Source organism: Corythoichthys intestinalis, chromosome 12, assembly GCF_030265065.1.
Source record: "Corythoichthys intestinalis isolate RoL2023-P3 chromosome 12, ASM3026506v1, whole genome shotgun sequence".
Classification (NCBI taxonomy): domain Eukaryota; kingdom Metazoa; phylum Chordata; class Actinopteri; order Syngnathiformes; family Syngnathidae; genus Corythoichthys; species Corythoichthys intestinalis.
Genome location: NC_080406.1, coordinates 895,147 through 920,860, shown reverse-complemented (window position 1 = coordinate 920,860; position 25,714 = coordinate 895,147). Strand labels below are relative to the sequence as shown.

The 25,714-nt window shown below is 44.6% G+C and overlaps 1 protein-coding gene across 2 annotated transcripts; it reads right to left on the bottom strand.

The window, feature by feature from the left end:
- Positions 1-4,557: 4,557 nt before the first annotated feature.
- On the bottom strand, positions 4,558-25,531 carry trappc10 (trafficking protein particle complex subunit 10). Of its 2 annotated transcripts, XM_057851837.1 has the most exons (24): positions 25,321-25,531; positions 23,783-23,864; positions 23,562-23,697; positions 22,231-22,430; positions 21,773-21,968; positions 21,593-21,704; positions 21,282-21,529; positions 16,085-16,231; positions 14,472-14,586; positions 13,671-13,747; positions 13,510-13,601; positions 13,203-13,343; positions 13,027-13,127; positions 12,860-12,960; positions 12,247-12,696; positions 10,239-10,380; positions 9,990-10,148; positions 9,686-9,912; positions 8,599-8,699; positions 8,287-8,440; positions 6,621-6,791; positions 5,893-6,046; positions 5,632-5,820; positions 4,559-5,558 (listed from the first exon to the last, which is right to left on the bottom strand). In XM_057851837.1, exons 1-24 carry the CDS (start codon positions 25,370-25,372, stop codon positions 5,320-5,322), a joined length of 3,786 nt encoding a protein of 1,261 aa, XP_057707820.1. In that variant the 5' UTR covers positions 25,373-25,531; the 3' UTR covers positions 4,559-5,319. The 2 variants fall into 2 exon arrangements, with proteins under 2 accessions (XP_057707819.1, XP_057707820.1); XM_057851836.1 differs by having other exon boundaries at positions 4,558-5,558; positions 12,860-13,127.
- Between the last annotated feature and the right edge of the window lie 183 nt (positions 25,532-25,714).

Below are 25,714 nucleotides of genomic sequence, written 5' to 3'. Positions count from 1 at the left end.
GTGCCTGGCCTCTTTCTGCACCCGCGATCACTGGATTTGGTGGACGCCTGCCTGGTGTACGTCGCCGGCTCGGCCGGAGTGGCTCGCCACGGCACCTGTTCCCCGCGCCCCCGCTGGCGAGGTGCAAATCCCCACCATCTGCGGGCCCTGCCTCGTGCGCCCCGAGCAAGGCCCCCAACGGCCAGGTTCGCCCTTGTCAACGCGAGATCACTGAGCAACAAAACTTTCATTTTAAAGGATTTCTTTATATCGAACTCCCTGGATTTTTTATGTGTGACGGAGACATGGCTGAGCACCGGTGAGTACTCTTCTCTCGCCGAGCTGTTACCACCGGACTGCTGCTATTTTAACTCGCCGCGAGCTGAGGGTCGAAAAGGAGGTGGAGTAGCAGTTGTTTTTAAAGATTCTTTTAAAAGCCGGCCGATCAGCCTGCAAGCACCCTGCGTGACTTTTGAGCACTGCCTGTTCGAAATTGGTCGCTGGCACGCTGTACTGTGCGCTGTCATTTACCGACCACCCAAGTACAACAAGGATTTTTTAAGTGACTTTGCTGAATTCTTGGCTGAAATTTTACCAAAATGTGATCGTGTCCTCATTCTTGGGGATTTTAACATTCATGTCTGTTGCCCTGATGAGCCAATCTCCGGCAGCTTCTTAAATGTTATTGACTCTTTTAATCTTGTCCAATCGGTGGTCGGACCTACCCATCAACTCGGCCACACGCTTGATTTGGTGCTATCACATGGGTTGTGTGTGTCCAATCTGAACATTCATGATGCAGTATTTTCAGACCACATGCCCATTGTATTTGACGTTCCTATTCGGCGGGAAGCTAAACTTTGCGCACCCCCAAAACGCTGTCGCACATTTCACTCCTCCTCTCCAGCTCTTTTCTCATCGACTTTTTTGGATATAAGCAACGATCTCCCTCATTCACCCGAGAGTTTAAATACTGACGAACTGGTTGCTTCTTTTAATACTGTTTGCTTACGAACATTGGACACGATCGCTCCCCTAAAAAAATCGGCGCGTCAAACCAGCACCGGAGCCCTGGCTTAATGACGTCACTCGCGCCGCCAGACGAGAGTGCAGGAGAGCGGAGCGCTCTTGGAAAAAGGACAAGCTGCACGTTTCCTGGGAGATCCTAAAAGACTGCTTGGTGAAATATCAGAAGACTGTGAAAGCTGAGAAGCACAAGTACCTATCGGAAATTATTGCTAGTAGTAATAATCCCCGTGCTCTCTTCAAAACTATAAATTCTGTCCTCGATGCTCCAATTTCCCTAGATCCTGATGCATCAAATGAAAAATGTGACCGCTTTCTTCAATTCTTTATTGACAGAGTTGCTACAACTAGAGCCTCTATTTCACCATTTTGCAATGATCCCTCCGTTCCCATGCGCTGTTCATCTGTTTTCGCCCAGTTTGAGCAAGTTTCTTCTTCTTTTGTCGAAAACATTGTTAGTAATATAAAGCCCTCCGGTTCCCCCTCCGATGTAATTCCCCCTCGCTTATTTAAAGAGGTTTTTGACATCATTGCTCCACACGTCTTAAAAATTATTAACTGTAGTCTCCTTACTGGCACATTGCCATGTGACTTTAAGCATGCAGTAGTAGAACCTTTGTTGAAGAAGAGAGGCCTAGACTCCACCCTCTGTTCAAATTTTAGGCCCATTTCTCATCTTCCATACATCTCTAAAATACTAGAAAAGGTTATCTATAGTCAGCTGCTACCATTCCTTGAAGAAAACCAGATTTCGGAACCATTTCAGTCTGGTTTTAAATCCCTCCACAGCACTGAGTCGGCACTTTTAAGAGTATCAAATGATATACTTCTGGCAACAGACTCTGGCAAGTTTGTTGTTTTAGTTCTTTTGGATTTATCTGCAGCATTTGATACCGTAGACCATCAGATTTTAATTTCTCGTCTTGAACACAGTGTGGGTATTCAAGGTGTCGCTCTTGAATGGTTTAAGTCTTACCTAAATGAACGGAGTTTTTGTGTGAAAATGGGCAATTTCATGTCCAAAAAGGCATCGCTTCCACATGGGGTTCCCCAGGGATCTGTTCTCGGCCCTCTTTTATTTTCACTTTATTTATTGCCTCTTGGTTCTGTTTTTAGAAAACATGGTGTTTCATTTCATTTGTATGCTGATGACTGTCAGATCTATTTTCCATTGGCGCAGAATGGCACTTTCTGTCAACTTATTGAATGCCTCAACGATATAAAGTCGTGGCTCTCATGTAATTTTTTAAGTTTGAATGACAGTAAGTCTGAAGTCATGGTGTTCAAACCGAGTAGCCAGGCCTCCCTGAATGTTGACCTCGGTTCATTGTCTCCGTTTCTTAAGAATTATGTCAAAAATCTAGGGGTCCAATTTGATGCTGATTTTAAATTGGAGAAGCAGATTTCTTGTGTTGTTCGGGACTGTTTTTATCAGCTTCGCCAGATTGCTAAGGTGAAATCTATTGTTTCACGCTCTGATATGGAAAAATTGATTCATGCTTTTGTCACAACTCGGCTGGATTACGGTAATTCTTTGTATGCAGGTGTCGGTCAGGCGGCACTGGCCCGTCTGCAACTTGTACAAAACTCTGCTGCTCGACTCCTAACTAGAACCCGCAGGCGTGAACATATCACCCCAATTTTAGCATCTCTTCACTGGCTCCCGGTACATTACCGAATACATTTTAAGATATTATTATTTGTTTTTAAATGTTTGAATAATCTTGCGCCGCCATATTTGTCAGAACTGCTTCAGCCTTACAGTCCAACCAGAACCCTCAGATCAGCTGACCACCTGCTTCTAGTAGTCCCAAGATCAAGGCTGAAGCTTAGGGGTGACCGTGCATTTGCGGTGATGGCGCCCAGGCTGTGGAACCAATTACCACTTACTATTAGACAGGCCCCCTCACTTACGGATTTTAAATCACGTCTTAAAACATTTTATTTTTCGTCAGCTTTTAATGTGCAATGACAGTTTATGACCTCGTCTTTTATTTATTTTATTTTATGTGTTTATTTTATCTTTCAAAGTTGACTTATTTTGCTGTGTTTTGCTATGTAAAGCACTTTGGTCTCCTTGGCGGATTTTTAAATGTGCTATACAAATAAAGTTGATTGATTGATTGATTGATTGATAATTCATTCGGGTTGACAGCGATCACGCAGCAAGGCGAAACAAAAACAGACTCGGGCAAGGAGGCAAGGTCTCCTTGTCACACGTCAACACAAGGTTCCTGGGAAAAATGGCTACGATTGGTTAAGAATTCAGTCTTTTTAAGGCTCTCGCGGGGAGGGCTGTGGGCAGAAAGAAGGGTGTGTTTAGATTATTGTCTGTGGATTGGACAGGAGGATTCGGGAGTGACCGTTGTCAGGGCAACGAGGGCTCTGGATTTTGCCACTCTTGGAGTCTTGTCAAAAGTGTTATCAGTTGGATACCGGCCGTTCTCCGACGGTCCTTGTGTTGGGACCGGGTGTCCCGCACGTTGGGCTTCCGTGATAAGAAGGTCCCATGAATCTCTTCATGCCCTATATTCTGCTTGCTTTCCTTAAACTGTGGTATAAATGCTTATTTATTTTATATTGAGTGTGTTACAGTAATACAGTAAATACGAGAAACGATATTATTCCCTGATTGATTATATTAATTGTGTAAGAGTAACACAGTCGATTGGTAAATACAAGAAAAGGTACCATCTCCTTCAGTCTGTATAATGTAAACATGATACGAGTCATACACACATGCTTTTTATGGAAAATAATTCAATTATTTTTGTTCTGATGGTAATAATATTGAGCTGTGGGTTTCGGCTCAGGTAAAGGACTGCATTTATTTGAATTTTTTTTTTAAACATTATATTTACAGTATGTTCCAATTTGCTAATATGTTTAGAAAAATAAAAATCCTATTTTTTTAAACACAGATATCTCAAAGTAACACATTTTAGAGCTGTAATTGCAATACTGTGATATTTCAGCTTAAGGTTATCATACCGTCAGAATATCATACACATGGCTTATGCCTTCTTGGGATGTTACAATCGTTGCTCAGTTGCGCCCTCACCCCTTGGAAAATAACAAATAAAAACATAGTATGGCGGTGCGTATATTTCCTGGAAGAGGAAAAACCAACCAGAGTGACGTATGCACAACAGTGGTCGAGACAGGTGGAGCCTCTCGGGGCTGCCATTTTGTGAGTCTCGCTCGACAATTTTGACAGGTGAAAAAGTTATGAAAGTGATGGCACGCCTCTGTGACTTGGGTATCACACAGTTCACTTTCGTAGTTTAATTTTCCCCTACACATTTTTTTTAAAAATATATATTTCGGTGCGTTCGGCATTGAGCTTGGAGGAGCCCGTCTTGCTGCTGGCTGAGCGGAGCTTAGCACAACCTCTGTACTAATGCCCATATCCGTGCAATCCGCAACGGGCACTGAATTACAATTGCGAGTTACGTTTGAAGGTCGGGTTGCTGTCCTCACTCTGAAGCGTCTACTTTTTCCCAAGCTAGACAGCTAGTGAACGACGCCTTAATAATCAGACTTCTTCCTTTTTTATCCGATTTATTAATAGAACGGCCTCAACCATTGTCCTCTTTAGACCGTCGTAAAATTACAAAAAAAGTACACAAGCAACTGCATAAGCAACTGCATTAGCAACAACGTTAGCTTAGCACGCTAGACAAGTTCACTAAACATAAACAAAAAGCGTCCCATACAAAAAATGTAACATTTCTCTTATTAACAAAATATGTACATTCTTTACAACAACCATACTTACGGACAAATCTTGTCCAAGGATCATATAAGCACAACATTACAACTTAGGCTTCAGCCAGAGACGTCGTGCAGCCATATTGAACTGGCAAGAAAACAACAAAAACCATGTCGCAAAGCGACCATAAGAGTTCCCGACCCCTGTCCTAGACATTTCAAAAAGAAGAAAAGTACTTTGAAATAAACTATTCCACGACCTTGAATGATGACTTCTGGTGAATTTTGGGGAACGTAGTTGCTGTATTTTGCTTCTCACCAAACACCCCATTTGGCACAAAATTCACAACAGCAATTATTGATTGTAATTGAGAATTTTATTAATAATACAACTGTCAATCAAATAGGATTTTTTTTTTGGGGGGGGGGGGGGGGCATTTACAATATACACGTGCGTGCGTGCTTGAACACAAACAATTAGCATTAGCGCACTTTCAATTTGTGGCCCGCCGGCGCACACACACAGCGGTTCAGTCCATTTGGATGTTTTCTACCTCGCGCTCGGCTCGGCTCTGTACAAAGTCTTTATTGAGTACCTCGGGGTCACGTGGCGTGGACCTCCATGATGTGGTCGTCGGCAGCGGGCAGGACCAGGACCTGCCGGGCGTGGCTGTGGTTGAAGACCTGGCCCGGGCTGAAGGGGTCCAGGCGGGGCATGGCGGCGCCCCGCTGCTGTTGCTGCTGCTCGCCCAGCGACTGGACGCTGCCGCGACTGCGCACGCTGGCCGTGTCGGCCGCCGCCTCGTCCAGCAGGGACAGGCTGTCGTTCTCCACCGGGCCGTCTGAGGACGCCGGCCGACAAGGTACCGGTCAACGTTTACGTATGAGCGTTTGTCGCACTAGTACGCTACTCACCGGCGTCTGGCTGGACGGCGGCGTTGTGAGGAAGATACTTGAGGACTTGGATCTTAGGGAAAGGGAGATGGCCGGCAAACAGCGGCATGACCTCGATTTGAACTCTGTGCGGCGAAGCGGCGGCCGACGGGAGCGACACCAGCCCCGAACTTTTGCCGCACACCGCCCAGTTACTGCTGCTGTCCGCCACTGTTGAAAAAAAAAAAAAATCCAAAGCCAAAGGCGTGCCATTTTCTTCCCGACGCTGCCGTCGCGTCCTACCTTCATACATGAGTTTGCCGTCGGCGTCCGCTTTCTCGTCGTCGGCCGGCGACGACAGTCGCGCGATGAGCACCTCCAGCCCGCAGAGGGCGCCCGAGCGACAGTGTCGCTCGCCGGCCGGGGGAACGATGTCGGCTTTCACGCTGTATAGAGTCTGCGGGCCGACGAGTACGTATTAGCGACGTATTTGAACTCTTTCGGCGCCATGTTAGACGTCCATTCAACACGCAAACGAGTTCATCTCGAGTAGAAGTGGGAAGTTGGCAGCGGAGGGCCAACTCTCCCACTTGAAATGGATCTAGTGCTGTCAATAAGGTAATCAAATGAGGCCTTCTCACAGTCAATATTTTTCAAACAGCAGACCCCAAACTACAATCATACAACTCAGCAATTTGGCCACCGGGAGGCAGTGTTGTTCAGAAGAGCTTAAACCAGTCGAAGTTGCTCTAAATTTGTTTTTTGTCTGCATCCAAAGAGAGAGATGCAGGGTGGGTGTGTCATTTAGGTTCTTTGAGAGTTAAATACCACTAATTTCATTGTATATTAGCACTGAGCTTGATATGTTTTTTGGGAAGAAACAAGATTCTTTCATTTGTAAATTTTAGACTTTTCCGTCAAGTTCGATCGATCGATCGGTTTATTAGTGACGGCCGATCACCTAAAACCACTTCATATTTCATTGATGACGTCTAGCGAGCACGTGCCAGGCCAAAATGGATGTTACTTACGGGCACCCTGTCCAACTGGAAGTGGTAGTGGAACAGCTCGAAAGCGTCGGTGGCGCCGCGGTGCCCGCGGGGGAAGAAGCCGGCGGAGAAGACGCAGGCCACGCCAGACGGGAGCTCGCCGGCGCTCGTCACTTCCCACAAGCAGAACACGCTCTGCTTACTGCACAACAACTGCACAGACCATATCCATCGATTACGTTTCAATCGTAGCTAGTCTCTGGCTGGACATCAATTCAGTAGGATGAAAAAACAAAAATCTATCATTTAAAAAAATAAATAAATAAATACTTGTAATCTAATTTGGTTACTTTAACATGCATTAGCAGGTCAAGCTATATTTCAAACAAGTACCTACGTAGTAACTTAAAGTGATTTTTCAAAGTAATTCAAACGATAATACTTGTAGTGCTGCAACGATTAATTGATTAACTCGATTAGAAAAAAGCTTGGAATCAAATTTTGCTGCTTCAAGGATTTGTCTAATTAAAGTGCCGTTGTAATGGTTTGTTCAGAAAGTGTTTGCATTTAGTTTTATTAATTTGAGTGGATACACTGCCCTGTAGTGGCAACAATAAATACGACATAACTCATTTAACATGGCTCGATCCAGCTGCACCCTGTTAAGACCAACATAAGGTAGGTTTTTGTTTCAGTTGTTTTTTATGCATTTTAAATTTAGTTTCAAGGTAAATTTTTTTTAAAGTTTAAAAGTTTTTATTTGTTTGAACGAGCATTGTTAAAAAAAAAAAACTACCATTTTATAGCATTTAAGCTAGCAGACTTTTGATATGCAAGTTAGCCAATTGCTTGTTTGTTGTACTTACATCCTCAATAATTTTTTTTTTATACCATCCAAGGCTAAGCTTACTGGATAATTTGAAGAAACACTCAGGAATTAATATTAATATTTTCTATTCTCATTTAATGCTCTTTTGAAAGTGCAATCTTGGCAAGCCTTTGTTTTACATCTAAAATTTATTCTGAAACGCATGAAATGTTCCTAATTCGCAGACTCCATTCTCACTATTCAACTGATAAGATTAATCAATTACTTAAATAATTGATAGCTGCAGGCCTAAATATTAATAAAACAATAATAAATCTAAAAAATATATATATATACTGAAATAATTTAAATAAAAATGCTAATACAGTAGGTGTTTGAGCCATTATAAAATATAAAACAATTCATTTTTTATAGGTAGTGACTTTTGAGAAAAAAAACCCTTACATTTTTATCATTATTAACCATTGTAATTTTAGATTATTTTATTTTATTACCAATAAATGTAGAAATTAATTCAAATAAACTTAAAAAAAAAAAAAAAGGTCTGGTACTCTGGTTATGTTTCGTAATAACACTCTACAGTAGTTTTTTTTTTTTTTTTTAAATCTTATTTCCTGCTTCGTAGAGAAACTTATGTAACTCATAAGAACCCAAAAATGAACTCATTGCTTGCCATTGACATGGATACATAAACTGGAAGGACTGGCTCATGTTCCAGTGCAATTGACGCTGCGATATCATTTTGACTGGGATAATAAAATAAATGTTCATTCGCCCCTCCCAGTCAAAATAAATTAGATGTCTCGCGCTGTCAATGGCAGGCAATGAGAGCTCTTTAAGGGGTGAATACTCAATAATATCTAATCATAGCAGTGTCACCTGCTCTGCGGCGGCGTTGAGAGATCGCATCTCCAGCTCGGGCCGCAGTTGCTGCTCCCGTTCCTGACGCGGCGGCCGTTTCTCCGCCAGTTTGACTTGAGCCAGCGCGAAGTCCGAATCGGACACGTTGCGTACGCAAACCTGGATGTACTTCCTGGAATGGGTGGGAACAAAACAAATCTCGTCATTTCTGATGTAAGTTTTTCCAAAAATCCCACCATTGAGCAACTACAATGAGGTTTAACGGCTGACGTCGGCGTAAAGCGCTCTAGGGTTTTGAGATAACTGCGTAAGAGGTTTGGCGTGGCGCACCGGTTTCCGGCGGACAGCAGCGAGTGCTCCGTCTTGAAGGGGATGTGGAAGGTGAGAGCCAGCAGCGTGGAGTAGATGGACCACGGACAGTCGATGGACATCTGGAGACAACCGGAAAATGTTTGGACGGACGAAAAGCGGGGCCGAGAACAAAAAGTGGTATTTGCCATGTGGCATTTTTTTTTTTTTGCCATGTTGTAAAATGGATTTAGTCAGTTGGCATTTTTGGTGTCATGTGGCAAAATGTAATTTGACATGTGGCATTTTTTTTTTGGTATGTGGCAAAATTGATGCGCTGTAATGTAACGTTTACGGGCAAAAATCACAACCACACGTTTTTCCGCCATTCAAAATGAATGGGAAAATTTGGACGTGCGTAGCTGTCAATGGCATAACCTGACTTGGGTGCCAAATGAATGTCAATGCACTCTAATGGTACGTAGATAGTCAAAAGTCACAGCCACACATTTTTTTGCCATTTAAAATTAATAGAAAATTTGGATGTGCATGGCCTGAAAAAAATGCCATATACCCCCAAAAAATGCCATATAGAAAAAAAAAAATAAGCCACAAACCAAAATCCATTTTTCCACATACCAATAAAAATTGCCACATGTCAAAATAATTTTTGCTATATGGCAAAAAAAAAAAAAAAAAAAAAGGCAAAAAAATGCCACAAACCAAAATCCATTTAGCCACATACCAATAAAAAATGCCACATGTCAAAATATGTTTTGCTATATGGCAAAAAAAAAGCAAAATGGCAAAAAAACGCCACATGGCAAAATCCATTCTGCCACCGGCAAAAAAATGCCACATGTCAAAATCCATTTTGCCACTTGGCCCAAAATGCCCCGTGTCAAAATCCATTTGGCCACATGGCAAAGAAAAAAATGCCACATGTCAAAATCCATTTTGCCACATGGCAGAAAAAATGCCACATGGTAAAATCAGTTTAGCCACATGGCAAAAAAAAAAATGCCACATGGCAAAATCAATTTTGCCACATGGCAAATACCACTTTTGGTTCTCACTGTCTCCAGAATGAAAACAGTGACGTTCCCCAAGCCAATGAAAATGAGCTCACCCTCTGGTCGACGGCGGTCATGGCCGTGTCGGGGTGGCTGTAACTGCGCGGGCGTCGCCGGACTTCGCCGTTGGTCAGCCTCTCGTCGGCGGGCCGCTCCGGTCCGGGCGGGATGAGACACAGGACCTCCAGCTGGAATTCCAGCGTGTGGTAGGGAGGGGTGGGCGGCAGGCTGATGCTGGTCACCTTGTCGGACGACTGCACCGAGAGCACGCTCTCGCGCGCCGCTGTCCCGAAAAATAAAAGTTAAAAACTACAACCTCGACGACGGTGCATCAATTTTATCAGTAAGACGATTGATTACCTGCGCTGGTGTTGCTGACGCGAGCGGCGCAGCTGGCACGGGTGAGGACGGGCATGCCGTGGCTGTTGCTGAGCTGCAGGGCGTCGCCTTTCTTCACGGCGTAGTGACCTGTCAGCAGGGTGAACTTGACCGTCTGCGGCAAGCCGGCCAGCAGCGGCTCTGGAGGGAAAAGCAGAAACACTGTTTTTTTTTGTCTTTTCTTTTTTTTCTAAATATCATGGGTTAGCTGTAGAATAACGAGAGGCTCACCGGAGAGCGGCTGGACGGAGAGCTGCGGTTCCTGAGAGTAGACATGGTACTGGACCGCCGGGTAGAGATGCGGCAGGACAAAGTTGACTCGGGCCAAGGCCACGCACAGCTGTCGCAGCGTGTACGTGCCGGACTCGTCGCTCTAAAGACAAACAATCATCTTTGCGATTGTTCTTGGATTAATAAATGAAACTTCAAAAATCAATTATAAATTTGTTCATTTCTTTAATTAAAAAAAGAATGGAAAATCATCATCATTTTACACAAAACTCCACAAATGGGCTGGACAAAAGTATTGGCACCCTTTGAAAAATCATGTGACGCTTCTCTAATTTGTGTCATTAGCAGTACCTTTGGCACATAACAATAACAATCACACTTGCAGCCAGTAAAAAATGAATTAAAGTTGACTCAATCTCTGTGTGTACCACATTGAGCATGGAGAAAAGAAGACCAAAGAACTCTGAGGACTTGAGAAGCAAAATTGTCATGAAGTATGGGAAATCTCAAGGCTACAAGTCCAGCTCCGAAGACCTGAATGTTCCTTTGTCTACCGTGGGCAGTGTCATCAATCAGTGTAAAGCACTGTGGCTAACCTCCCTAAATGAGGACGGGAAAAAAAATGGACGAGAGATTTAAACGAAAGATTGTGGGGATGGTGGATGAAGAACCTTGACGAACATCCAAAACAAGTTCAAGCTGTCCCGCCGTCCAAGGGTACGACAGTTTCAACCAGTACTATCCGTCAGCGTCTGAATAAAAAGGGACTCTATACCCGGGAAGACCCCACGACATAAAAAAAAGCCAGGCTGGAGTTTGCCAAAACTTACCTGAGAAAGCCAAAAACGTTTAAGAAGAATGTTCTCTAGTCAGATGAGACAAAAGTAGAGCTTTTTGGGAATAGGCCTCAACAAAGTTTACAGGACAAAACGAGGCCTTCAAGGAAACGAACACGGTCCCCAGAGTCAAACATGGCGGAGGTTCCCTGATGTTTTGGGGTTGCTTTACTTCCTCTGGCACTGGACTGCTTGACCGTGTGCAGGGCATTATGAAGTCTGAAGACTACCAACAAATTTTGCAGCATAATGTAGGAAGCTGGGTCTTCCTCAGAGGTCATGGGTCTTTCAGCAGGACAATGACCCAAAACACACTTCAAAAAGAACTAGGAAAATGAAAGCACTGGAGACTTCTAAATCGAGTAAAGAACCTGAATCGCATAGAACACCTGTGGTGAGATCTGAAAATGGCACCCTTCAAATCTCAGAGACCTGGAGCTGTGGCCAAACAAGAATGGTCTAAAAATCCAGTTGAGCATTGTAAGAAACTCGTTGATGGATACCGGAAGCGGCTGTTGCCAATTATTTTTGTCTAAAGCAGTGGTTCTTAACCTGGGTTCGATTGAACCCCAGGGATTCAGTGAGTAAGTCGAAGGGGTTCGGCGGAGGTTAAGAATATACAGGATCCCATTTTCATACTCTGACTAAAGGTAAAGTGTCATTTTAGACTAGGTTCTAGACAGGGTTGCCCCCGAATAAAAGGTTTTATTCCATTTCTTTCAACTGCTAGCCCTCTAGCTAATAGGAGGAGAAACTGGTTTGCTCAGTGGAAGGTTGACACTTGGTATGGTAAAAGTATAACAGACCTACAGGCAGAGTAGTGTTGAATTCCAAAGGGTTCGGTGACTAAACATGTGAAACTCTTGGCGTTCGATACCTTTAGCAAAGTTAAGAACCACTGGTCTAAAGGTTGTGCTACCAAGTATTAGGCTGAGGGTGCCAATACTTTTGTGCAAAATGATAATGATTTCTCCCCCCCCCCCCCCCCCCATTCTCTTTTGTGTTTTTTCATTGCAAGCAAAATAAATGAAGATATTTCTACCAAAGCATTTGTAATTGCAATCATTTTCGAGGAGAAATTCAGCATGATCTGACAGAATTGCAGGGGTGCCAATACTTTTGGCCAGCACTGTATATCCATTTTAAAATACAAATAAAAGCATGTGGCTTACAGGCGCCGTCAGCACGACACTATTATCTCCGGGTTCCAGCGTGATGTCGCGCGTCCTCAGCACGCGCGCCCCCTCCTTCAGGGCCACCGTCGGCGCGTTGGTCGGGGGGTTCCCGGCGGGGGCGCGCGGCTCGTCCTGAGGCGAGCCGTCGTGGCGCCGTATTACCAGGTGGGCGTTCTTACACACCACGCCGGCCGAGCTGAGAGAATTGTCCGTGGGGCTGCGGTCGTGCGCCTCGTCCATCTCCGGCACCGGGCCGGCGCTAAGAGAGGAGGGGCGTCCCGGCGGGGAGACGGCCGCCTCCAAGTCCACCGTGTCGGGGAACGCGCCGCCGGTGCCGCTCCCGTGCCTCTGGCCCTTAGAACCGTGCTCGGCGTCCAAGTGGAGGCTGACGGCCAGTTCCTCCACGTGCACGGGAACCGGCATCAAGCAATGTAGCGTCAGCTCCACCTGAGTCGCAAACCGGGGTTGTCATAAATCACCGTGCGACAAAACCCTACGGTGCAGACGTTTCTGCTGTGAATTTGAATGAGTTTGTTCATTTGCTGCCATCCCTCCCACTTCAAATGGATTGGATTCACAAATTCACAGCAGTCTGTAAAAGTAATAGTACCTGCAGAAGGGCGCCCGAGTGCACGCACGCCCCATCCGGTCGAAACTGTAACCGCGTGAGCTTGGCGAAGACGCCCATGTCCAGCGAGGACTTGACAGAACCTGCGGGTGGACAACTAGGGACGTCAGCGCCGACCGGCTCCCCGAAAGCGGCCGGCCGTCGCTCACCGTCATCGCCGGCAAAGTCCAGCACGTCCCGGCAGAATCGCGTCCTCTCGTCCGCGTCGAGGTTAGCGTCGCCCGCTAGTAAGGCGCTAGTCTTCAACGAGCTAACGCGGAACGCTAGCTAAGGAAACTAGGAAAACTCAGTTCTATTTTACTTTTCAAAGTAAAAGGCCGGATACTCGACGCTTCGTCCCAGCAGCTTCTGACACTCGGCTATCTGCTTCCTGGTGTGAGTGACCGGAAAACTCCAACCTTCGGAAACGTACGAAGCCAGGGCGTCCGACAGCAAAATTTCCGCTTGCTCCGGTTCGCCTTTGCTCCTACGGCGATCAAAAATGTCAACAGATAAAAGCACGCACGTGGACATCAACCGATTTTTCCCATCATTATAATTTTCCTACTTTTACCAATGTACTTGAGTCGATTTTTTGGGGGGTACTCTTTTCACCCCAGGCATGTAATTTCTCGGTTTTCGGCGTCGCTCACATGTAAAACTCGGCCAGGCTTTTCCCGAGCAGTCGAGCCGAGCGCCGTCTCCCGATGGCCCGGTACATCTCCATGGCCGCTTGAGACAGCTCCTGAGAGAGGAGGAAAGGCGGGCGTCGAGTCGGCTTCCGCTTGTTAAATGTTAGCGTGGTCTCACTTACCAGGTAGTGCCTTTCAAAAGCTTCCACGGACGATAAGGCTTCTTTCAGCTTCTTGTAGGGACTCTGCAGGCTGTTCACTGAGGCGACACAAACACAGAAATTTGTCATTTTACTCGTGGATTAAAAATAGAGATGCACGATAATATCGGTCACCGATAATTATCGGCCAATAATGGCAATTATGACGTCACACAGATAATCCAGATAAAAACGAAATTCAACCGATAATGCAATCCGATAATTATATACTTGATTTAGCCTCCAAATGTGCGCAATCAACAGTTTTGTCCAATTCTGCTAGTTTTAAGGAGGTGTTTTTGCAGTGTAGTAATGTGATATATATGTTAGGAATGGCTTACTTTTAAAGGCATTTTTGTGCAACTTGGGTGTTTACTCTCTAAGTAATTGTTGCCAAAAGCTTACCATTACACAACGTCATTGCCATTGTTTAGTTGTTGGAATTTACTATTGGATCACATTTGATGTGGGAAAAAAATAGCACTAAATTATATTTTTACACAGTAACATTTGATCTTTGTATACTTTAAAATTTTACATATTTGAATAGAATTATCGGCGTGACATTATCGGTTATCGGGTGGAAGGGGCAGGTAATTATCGGTTATCGATATCGGTTGAAAAATCTATTATCGTGCATCACTAATTAAAAACCAGTTTTTCATCATCCTTCAGCAGTGAATTTGGTTTAGATGAGCCATCCATTGGAAGTGTGAGGGTGGAAACGGTTCACTGCCACCCATCCGCTTCAAACGGATCGGTCATCTAGCACCGTCCAAGTACCGGTTTCAGGCCGCTCGTCCCCCAGTCCGGCCAGCAGGTCCACCGTCCTGTTCAAGTCTTCCGAGGTGGGACCTTGACGGGACGCCAGCCCGCAAAGTTTCCCCAGAGACTTGAGCTGCACACAGGGACAACAAAGTCATTTCAGGATCTAAAACCCTTGACGTCACCAACACTATCATTTGAGCACTGCTACACAAGAAGGAATACAAGTAGTCGTACTCAGACGCAGCCAACAATTGGAATCGAGCACCGGGAAGGGCTGTCACAAAGCATTATAGTAAAATTCTTTTTTTTTTTTTTTTTTGAATGGCGTTTCTTCGGCGCGATGCCCAGCCTGAACCATTTCACGAATCGGTACCGTTCAGATAGTGAAACGACCGGAATTTTGGCGCAACGCAGGGACTTTTTTGAATGACCCTGAAAAAAGGCCAATTTTCGGGATTTTTTTTTTCTTTTTCCCCCAAAATGTATCTAATCCTACAATTTTTGACCAAATCACATGGTTATGGTTATGGTGTTATACTTATATATAATGTAGACATCAAAAATTCAGGGAGGGTGAGGGGGCAAACAATTTGTATACAGAAAAAAATTACGATTCCCTGGAAATTTCCCAAAACTTTCCCATTCATTTTAACGGGATGCCAATGACAGCCATGCAGGTCCATTTACTTCAGTCCATGCCATTGATGGTTATGTACGTCGATGTTATTGATGCCAACGTACTCTGATTCCATTGACGCATATGTAAGTCGATGCCATTGACGGCCACGGACGTCCAAATTTCCCATTCACTTCCAATGGAATTTACATTGCACTTATGCCTTTGACGGCCATGTATGTCGATTCTATTGATGCCAATGTACTTCGATTCCATTGACGCACATGTAAGTCGATGCCATTAACGGCCATGGACGTCCAAATTTCCCATTCATTTTCAATGGCAAAAAAAAAAAAAAAAACAATGTCCCCAAATCAACAGGAAATGACCTTATATCAATAGGAAAGGTCCCCCAAATGACCTGACATAGACTTGATATGACCAGGACATGTCCCCTAAATGTCCCCAAATGACCTGATATGACTAGGACATGTCCCCTAAATGTCCTCAAATGACCGGATATTACCAGGGCATGTCCCCCAAAAGTCCCCAAATGACCCGATAATACCGGGGCATGTTTCCCAAAAGACCTGATATGACCAGGACATGTCCCCCAAAAGTCCTCAAATGACCTGATATGACCAGGACATGTCCCCAAATCAATAGAAAGTGACCTGATATTGTCCCAAAATCAACCTGAGCGGGTCTAAGATCTGTATGTCCCCACAGCAAAGCCCCATCATAATTTCTCCATACAATACAGTTTCTAGTTTTGATAGCAATTATTTCTACAACAGATCAGTTCATATATTAATTATATATATTCGGGCATATTTTAGCTTGAAATGGGAACCAAAAAAAATGCGCTGAGAAAATTTGGAATATGATTACAATGCAGGATACCAGTATGATTGTTGCTTATTATTTTGGACACTGAATTGTAAAAAAATAAATAAATAAATGAGTACGGAAATAAGCTATATTTTTGAACATGTGGACGCATTGAACCTACCTTTTCGGTGGCGTAGGCCCACAGTCCTACGGTGTGCGCGCTGTTGGCGGCCAACTGGGGCTGGTCGCAGCAGCTCTCGATGCGGTGCAGAACCTCCAGGCAGCTGAGGAACACCCAGCAGTCCAGCGCCCCCTCCAGCACCGACACCTGCCGCCACCACACGGTCATTCCAGAGCTAATTTAACAATTCCTCAATGTTATGAATTGGTAATAACATTTGCTACAAAAAAAGCTGCAATGCTAGGAGTTGGTTTACAGTAGCAGCTAGCGGATATGCTTAGGCCTAGCGGGGACTACATCTCCGAAGTCGGACAAACCTGAACCCTAACCCCTAACCCTAAAATCATAAGTGAGCTGCTATGCTAGGGCTAACACTCACAGCTGCTAGCCTCGAGTTACTTTGGTCATTTGAAAACGATTCCATCCGTTGCTCGATAAGACGCCAAGCACCGCATTTTTCGGACTGCAAGTCGTAGTCCCCCCCCCCCATAGTTTGGCAGAGGGTGTGTCTTATACTCTGGAGCGATTTATGTGTGAAATTATTCACACATTATTATATCATTGTTGCTTGATAGCATGTTCTTTATGCTTTAGTTACTGTAGCTGAATAACTCTTAATAGCTATGTTACATTAACATACCAGGCACGTTCTCAGTTCGTTGTTTGAGTCATGTAATGTTAGCATACCGTACACTTATTCAGCCTAAATTCACATTAATTCCCAGTGGTTCGTGTTTTGATGACGTTACGCTATCCTGTTCAAAGACAACCTTACAGTCTATGCAGCCAGCTGCTGCTCTGCGTAGGGCGTGAACACACCTTGTTCGCTTCCGCGTGAACATGCACAACCTGATTGCCAGTATCTCAGTAGGCTACCCACCTAAGGCTATACTACAAGATGACATGTTTCTGAAACCCCCAGCACCCGGCCAAGCACTGGGGGGGAAAAAAAGACCACTCAAGGAAGAGAAAGTCACCAGATGAATTGAGGAAAAGCGAACTCCAACATGAAAAGAAAAGGGAGAGAATTTTTCAGCCCCCTGTGGCGAGAATGCTTGAATTAGCTTGGCTATGATGAGACAAGAAACAAGGTTTACTGTGAGGTGTTCAGATCAATACCCACATTTGACACACAAGTAACACACGTTAACAAGTATGAAACCTATCAGATGAACATAACGCGATCATTCATACTGAAAGAGATAGTACCTTTTCTCGTAGGCACCGTCTAACTGTGTGCAATATTCTAACACACTTACTAAAATCAATCTGGGAATAGTATCTTTTCTCGTATTTTCCGATCGACTTTAACACACCCAAAATAAAATAATTAGCACTTGTACCTAGGCATGTGCTGGTATGAGATTTTGACGGTACGATAACCGTGAGCAAAAATACCGCGGTTTCACGGTATCACGGTATTGCAATTATAGCTCCAAAATTTTGAGATGTATGGGTTTAAAAAAAAATAAAATAAATAAATTCCATTGAACAGTTTTTTTTTCCAGAACATATTTGCAAATTGGAACATGAATATAATGTGAAAATAAATGAATGTGAAAATAAATAAATTAACAAAAAATAACAAATATTTTATATAAAATTAAAATAAATAGAACCTAGACTATACCCACAGCCACAGCTCAAGTTGCTCAATATTAGAGCAAGAACAAAATAATTGCTATAAAAAAGTAAAAACACTTCTAAATAAAATTAAAAATATATACTGTATGACTTTTTTTGAGGGGGAGAAGCTAAAGTTTCCCCATTTTCAGCCACTGTGTCAACTCTCTTCTACATGATGTCATGCCTTTGTGTTAAAAAGAACAAAGAATTCATAAGTTAATAAGTTAGTTAAGGATGTATAAGTTAGTTTTATAAGTTAGTTAAAATGTAAATATTGTTGAGGAAAGGTTTCATCTAAAACAAAAAGTGAGGAGTGAGACCTCCTTCCTCAATTAGCGATCTTTGACGCGATCCTTTTTTTTTTTCCTCCCTCCTTCATTTAAGCTTGTTTCTCACTCAGCGGCTGTGAGACATAAAACGTTGGCGAAGCTGCCCTCCCAGCTTAGCCTAGGCTAACATTCGTCTTTGTAAGTTTTAGTTAGTTTGTATATTGAATTTGAAAGGAAAATGTGTGTTTTGTTTTTGGCGACCTTTTTCATGGTGCTACTGCTATCCTGTTGAACTTACTCACATGTGGAAAAATACAATTGTATAACGTTTTAAATGTATTCATTTGTATATTTCACCACGATTTGAGAGCTCAATAAATTGAAGAAAAGTACGCCTTGTGTTTGGAGGATTTATTTTTAGGTTTGCTGGCTGTTTAGCTGAAGAGCGTCACTGACACTCACGGCAACTAACAGGGGAAGGGTGAGCGCTGCCGCACCAAGCCACTTCGGCTGCATTTTGGCACATGAAAAATAACGAATACCGTACTAAGGTATGATGGAAAATTTTAGTGGTTTTGAAACCGCGACGTTTTCACACCACGGTAAACGGTGAAACCGGTAACCGGCACATGTCTACTTATACCATAGTTTAAGGAAAACAAGCAGAATATAGGGCATAACAGATACATGACGTATTCTTATCACAGAAGCCCAATGTGTGAGTCATGCAACTGACTGAGCAAGATTGACGCTGACATCTACAAGCCCACGTCTGCACCACCAACTCTCGCAATCGGTTCTCCCGGACAGTGCAGAACAAATGGTGGGACGTCCTGTCCCAACACAAAGAACAATGGAGAATGCCCAATAGCCAACTGATGACACAACTGATAAGACTCCAAGAGCCCCTTTGACGCTGAAGTGGCACAATCCACAACCCTCATTGCCCTGTCAACAATAACTCCCAAATCCTCCTGTCCAATCCACAAACGGACAATAATCCCAAACACACCCTTCTTCCTGCCCACGGCCCGCCCTGCGAGAGCCTTCAAAAGACTGTAAGTTTAACTAAGTGTTGTCATTTTTCTCGGGAATCTTTTGTTGACGTGTGATAGGGTGACCTTGCCTTCCCACCTGAGTCTGTTTCTGTTTGCCCTTGCTGTTTGATCGCTGTCGACCTGAATAAAATGTCAACTTCTTTTCGGTGAGTCTTCTTTTAAACTAGGGCTGTCAAACGATTAAAAATTTTAATCGAGTTATTTAAAGCTTAAAAATGAATTAATCGTAATTAATCGCAATTCAAACCATGGATAAAATATGCCATATTTTTCAGTAAATTATTGTTGGAATGGAAAGATAAGACAAGACGGATATATACATTCAACATACGGTACATAAGTACTGTATTTGTTTATTAGAACAATAAATCAACAAGATGGCATTAAAATTATTAACATTCTCTTAAAGCGGTCCATGGATAGAAAGACTTGTAGTTCTTAAAAGATAAATGTTAGTACAAAGTTATAGAAATTTTATATTAAAACCCCTCTTAATGTTTTCGTTTTATTAAAATTTGTAAAAATTTTCAATCAAAAAATAAACAAGGAGCTTGCCATTATTGATGTCAATAATCACACCATGCTAACTCATGGTACTAACCCATAAAATCAGTTGGACCCAAACACCAGCAGAGGGCACCAAACACCAAAAAACAAGTAACAAGTGGACATTACACTGTAGTCATTTTAGTCTGTTTGAGCGTGGCATGTGCGTTAATTGCATCAAATATTTTAACGTGATTAATTTAAAAAATTAATTAACGCCCATTAACGTGATAATTTTGACAGCCCTATTTTAAACCTTTCAAAATGAAGCCTGTACAAAGGGTTAAGACCAGGGGTGTCCAAACTTTTTGCAAAGGGGGCCAGATTTGGTGCGGTAAAAATTTGGGGGGCCGACCTTGGCTGACGTCCTTTATGGCGAACAATATATTTAAGCAAATTTTAGCAAGCCATTCTGTGTGTCACATTTGCTTTATTATTTTTCTAATTAATAATTTCAACAATCTCGCAACTAACCCTTGTGGCGTTGTCTTTCGACCATCGGGCTCTTGCCAAATACTTCAGCTGTGAAATTAAACTAGCTTCAAGTTGCTTCAATTTCTCGCTACGTATCTTCCCTGTAATCTTGTCGTACACGTCAGCGTGTCTTGTTTGGTAATATGGCCTCACATTGAACTCTTTAAAAAAAGCAACTGCCTTTTTGCAAATGCGGCAGACAGTTGTTGCGTATTTTAGTGAAGAAACAGTCCAATTTCCACCTATCCTTGAACCGTCGGCCGTCGCAGTCAACTTTTTTTTTGTGTTGATTGTCGCCATTTTAGAAAATTGGTAGTAAAGGGCCACACGGGGTAATGTTGCTTAGAGTGCTGCTGCCTTTTCTTGGGTAAATGAGAAGCAGCATTTAGTGTGTAAGATACTCATATCATATGCTGGTAGCAGTACTGCTGACCAATATATTAAATCTGTGTGTGGGCCAGACGTTATTGATTTGATGACAGATGCTGGGGGCCGGATGAAATTTGACCACGGGCCGCATTTGGCCCCCGGGCCGGACTTTGTCTGGTTAAGACTAAGGTAAATGCGCAGAGTTTGGCCTTTTGGTCGGGATGTCGGCGTCCCGCCAGCCCAGGTCATTGGAGCTGCGCCAGCGCGGGTCCGGCGGTTCGGCTTGCGCGATTCAGGCAGTCTGGCTAAAAGGTCAGATTCCTTCAATCCGCGCGACTACATAGAAAATAATATCATCATAACGAGGGGTTAGCTTGAAAACTGCCTGATTCATCTCTGACTTCTAAATTGTTACCATGACAACAGATTTCCAGAGGTTAGTAAAACGAAGTTCGTAAAGCTTCACCCAGGCACTGGGTTCTCCCGCATGACCGCCTCGCCTGGAGCTCCCAAGAAAAAATGTGTTTTTTTTCCCCGCCGAAAATATTAAAATACATATACACTGTTGGTGGCGTCGATTTGGGTTTTTCATGTATACTTGAGTGATTATGGAATTGGAATAGGATTATTTGCACCGTTCATTAAATCTACCTAAAAAAAATGAACGTTATTCAAGCAAATGATTCTTTTTCGTGATGATCGGGATGAATAACCGACGCGTTGTCCTTGGCCAGTGGTTTTGATAGTAGGGCCACTAAAAGGCCAGTGGCCAATTTCCTTTGTCTACCCCTGCTTTGCGTTTTTCAACGCCAGTGTTTGAACTGAGGGTCATTTAAGTAAGAGGCGGAAGCCAACCTCGAGCAGGCGCAACTCGTGCACGCAGTTGTGCAGCAGCTCCAGGGCTCTGCGCGTGACCTCCCAGGGCCTCTGCAGGAAGATGAGCAACGTGCACTGCCGGGAGAAGAGGTAGCCCCGCAGGTCCAGCAGGCCGGTCGAGCCGCGTTGGATGCCGTCGCGCTTCTCCATGTCGATGGGACGGCGCAGAAGCAGGCCGCTCCAGTTCGACACCGGAGAGCAGAAGGAGCCCAACCACTTGGCCGTGTCTGATGAAGAGCGACCGTCACAAACTCTGCTTCTCTGTCAAAAAGCCGACGAGGGCGCCGTACCTCCGGCGGCGAAGTTGAGGACGTACTGCGTGAAGAGCGCGTCCAGCTCGTCGTACTGCACCAGCGCGTCCTCGAACTGCTGCAGCATCTCAAAGACGAACGCCAGTTCCTCCTGAGCGCGGAATCGACGGCGTCAGGGGAAGGACCGTCCTTCCGGCCGGACGGAATACCCGAGCCTACCTGGACCATGAAGTACTGACAGAAGCTCCACCCGGGCTGAGTGCGTTTCTCCCTGAGGGTGCGCATGTCGTCCTCGAAGCGTCCCAGGTTCTTGGTGAAGGACATGAGCAGGAGCGTCCTCAGCTTGAGGAGCAACGCGTTCCACGACTCCTGCGAGCGCGACGAGTCCTTCATCGGCTCCGACAACACCACGCACCTGTCGGAGCGGAGAACGGGGATACTGGAGGTCAAAAACTCAAGAAAACTTGAGAACGGTTTTGGATTCCCGCACCAAAACTGAGTTAACAAATTATCTGGAATTGAAGGCACTAGACGTCCAATCCATTTGAAGTGCAATGAACAAACTTTCTGTCTACGAGGAACAAACTCATTTCAATTCACAGCTGACGCAGGATCAAACGCGTCGTCGTCAACGTCCGCGCATTGTCATTGAGGTGACCGTCGCCCCTACACCTCACCTGTCATTCTGCTTGTTGCAGAAGTCGCCGCGGATCTTATCGACGATGGAGGACCTGGGCAGGATGTTGCTCTTGTTCTTCTTGCGCGCGTCGCCGCCGTCCACCACGATGATGACCCAGTCGGCCGAGCCGTGGCTCCGCAAGCTGCTCTGCCATCGGCTCACGTCCTCCTTCACGCTATTCCTGTACGCCTCCGTGTCCTTACGGCGCACAAACACACCGTAGTTAAGACCTTAAAATTAACAATGCTAATATTTCTCTTTCCCATAAACAATTATTTTTAAAGTCACTGGTTAATGGTGAAGGAGATTGTACTCAATCAGGGAATAATCTTTTGTCGTATTCACCGATCGACTGTTTGTATTACTCTTACACACCCAATATAAAATGAATAGCAATTACACCATAGTTTAAGAAAAACAAGCAGAATTTAGGGCATAAGAGATACATGACGCCTTCTTATCACGGAAGCCCAACGTGTGCGTCATGCAAGTGACTGAGCAAGATTGACGCTGACAAGCCCACGTCTGCACCACCAACTCTCGCAATCAGTTCTTCCGGAAAGTCCAGAAGAAATGGCAGGACGTCCTGTCCCAACACAAGGAACACCGGAGAACTCCCTATATCCAACTGATAACACGACTGATAAGACTCCAAGAGCCCCTTTGACGCTGAGTTGGCAAAATCCACAACTCTCATTGCCCTGACAACACTAACTCCCGAATCCTCCTGTCCAATCCACAAACAGAAACTAATCCTAAACAACACCCAAGCACACCCTTCTTCTGCCAACAGCCCGCCCCGCGAGAGCCTTCAAAAAGATTAACTAATCATTGTCATTTTTCTCGAGGAACCTCTTGTGATATGGTGACCTTGGAACGAGTCTGCCTCCTCGTCTGTTTCTGTTACGCCTTGCCGTTCGATCGCTGTCGACCTGAATAAATTGTCAACTTGTGCTTCGAAGCCTTTTTTCCAGCTTTCAAAATGGAGTCAGTACAAGGGCTTAAGACTAAGGTGAACACGCGGAGTTTGGCCTTTTGGCCAGGTTGTCGGATTCTCGCCAGAGCGGGTCCGGCGGTTCGGCTGGCGTGATTCTGGCAATCTGGCTAAAAGGTCAGATTCCTTCAATTCGATAAGTCTTTAAGTCTGAGGTTCCCTTTCGGAGGCTCACAAAAGACAATTTTGATCCATTTTTAGGTCAACAATGTTCTAAAAGATTAAAATCAAAATAGCTGTTGCTGAATTAGCCTGATTTGTGACGCATTCCTTTTTTTTTTTTTAAAGGCCCTATCCATATGAACTGGGAGGCCTGCTCACGTTTCAGTACTCACACAGCAGTCGGTCCAGTAGATGTGCAGGAAAGGGAAGGTGAGCAGGGCCTTGGTCCCGTCCTTAGGCAGCAAGTCCTCCTTGAACTGGACAAAGTTGGCCTCCAGGTGGATCATCTTGGGGGGACGCCCGTATGTCCTGTACCCAGATGCCAGAAAAATCTCACAAGCTGACTTCAGATCAGATCATTTGGTCTAAATTGATTCCAAAGTGGTGTACTGACCTCCTCCACTCCATGGGCTCTCTGGGAAGCTGCTGGGCCAGGGAGGTGTAGAGAGAGGTAAACAAGGCCTGGTCCCCAGCACCTGCCGGCCAGGATAACGACATACTGAACACTGCGACTTATCTGCATAGCCTTTAACTCATTTGGCTACCATTGACGGCGCTTGACGTCCGATACATTATGACCGGGAGGTAAAGAAGGGCCGCCACGCTTAAGTGACTACAAGAATAGCAGATGAGTCGTCATCTATTTCGATAGGCAATCAACAGTTTCTTCACCGTTTCATTATTTATTTAGTTTTTATGAGGAAAAAAATGTAAATACTTTCCTTTTTCATATATATATATACGTATAAATATAAATGTTGAAAAAGTTTTTTTTTGTTAATAACATGGTCGTCACCTGACACCTTGCTTGTTACCAGGTCACGTTGGATAAGGTGCAATTGGAACGGAAAAAATAACTGTTGACACTACGAGGCGTTCACGTGGCGCAAAAAAGAAGTTTTTCTTTACAAAAACAGCAAAATGTTCTAAAATCAACTCGAGGTCGAAAAAGAAGATGATTAGTATAGTTTGTAAAAGTGCTCAGCCAGGAAAAGTTAGCAGCCGATTTAGGCCATGGAGAACTTCAAATAGCTACCATTGTAGCCATATTGTTGTCTGCTGTTGCTGTTGAGCTGCCGCCGTTCAGAGCGCTGTTGAACATTCGTGTGCAATTTATTTGACTGTTGTGAAAAGTGAATGCTAAAACGAGGCTTAGTGGACCTTTTAGTTTTCAAATGTGTTTGTGCGTCGTTGCGCCTAGCTGCTTGGATTTGCTTTATAATACACGGGTGTTTTTATTTCCAATACGAACACACACTCGAGGTGAAATAGAACGCCGTCTTTGTAGTAGCCTAGCGGTAGTACGTAACATATCCAGCATGCGTGTACTGCCATGGTGCATGCCTTTATGGAGAAAAAGCACAACCATGACAAATTTGGACTGAAACGACTATTTTTGTTTAGGAAAAACAAGATAAGACCCTCAGCACATCCTGCTGTGAGTGACTTCCAGTGCCCCTGGGTGGACTGGATTTGGCCCTGTGGCCGCCACTTTGACACCACTGTTCTAGATGGAAACCCCAGCTTTGACGTACGAGCCAATAAAGGAACGTTTTTTAGGACAACACAGCCCGTTTGCGCCCACTGACACGCATGCGCAGTGCGGCGAGAATATGACAGACGGTTACCGAAACAACTCAACCACTCTTACGGTTTGGAGTAGGAAAATGGCCAAAGAGGACGAAACATTGTTGTTTTCATGCCACAGCTAAGGTGAACAAAGTGCAAAGTCGTTGTAATAAAGAACAGCGCTGGACGGAGCTGTGTTGAGCTAGCAGGCCCGCTCACCTGTCGGCTAACTAGCTCACAGATGGGTTAACCTAGCAAACAAACACGTCACACGCGTCGCAGTGTCAGCGCAGACCGACGGAAGCGGACATTGGAGGCGAGCTAAGGCTTAAGCTAAAGTCGGTCAGCGCACCGCTCACTCACATGTCACAATGGGTTTGTTCTCCATGGTGTAGATGACGGCGGCCTTGTCCATCTGCTTCAGCGGCGGCGCGCCATGTAAAGCAGCCGCGGCCGCACCGGGCGGGCCAAGCTTGCTTGACAGCTAGCTAATAGGCGAGTGGCTCGGCACTGCTCCCGCTCGGCTTCTTCTTTGGCATTCCTGGCGATCGAATTCAAGCCCACTAGGTTTCTAGGCAGGACGCGCCCCTTTACTATTTGATTGGCTGCATAACATGCAGTGCTGCCGTTGGATTGGTTTATGTATCCGTTTGGAAGACACCCTATTACTGGCGATTGGACCAATCGAAGCGCTTGTCAAAAAAAACAGGAAGTCAACTCAGAAACCAACTCTGAATCCAAATGTACTGCAATTTTT

What these genes read in the sequence shown, in the direction of transcription:
- trappc10 (XM_057851836.1), bottom strand. Translation starts at nt 25,372, where the DNA reads ATGGACAAGGCCGCCGTCATCTACACCATGGAGAACAAACCCATTGTG. An exon ending in TGCAACAAGCAGAATGACAG is followed by an intron (nt 21,969 to 22,230) that starts GTGAGGTGTAGG and finishes CCGCTCCGACAG; the next exon opens with GTGCGTGGTGTTGTCGGAGC. An exon ending in CGGCAAACTCATGTATGAAG is followed by an intron (nt 5,821 to 5,892) that starts GTAGGACGCGAC and finishes TTTTTTCAACAG; the next exon opens with TGGCGGACAGCAGCAGTAAC.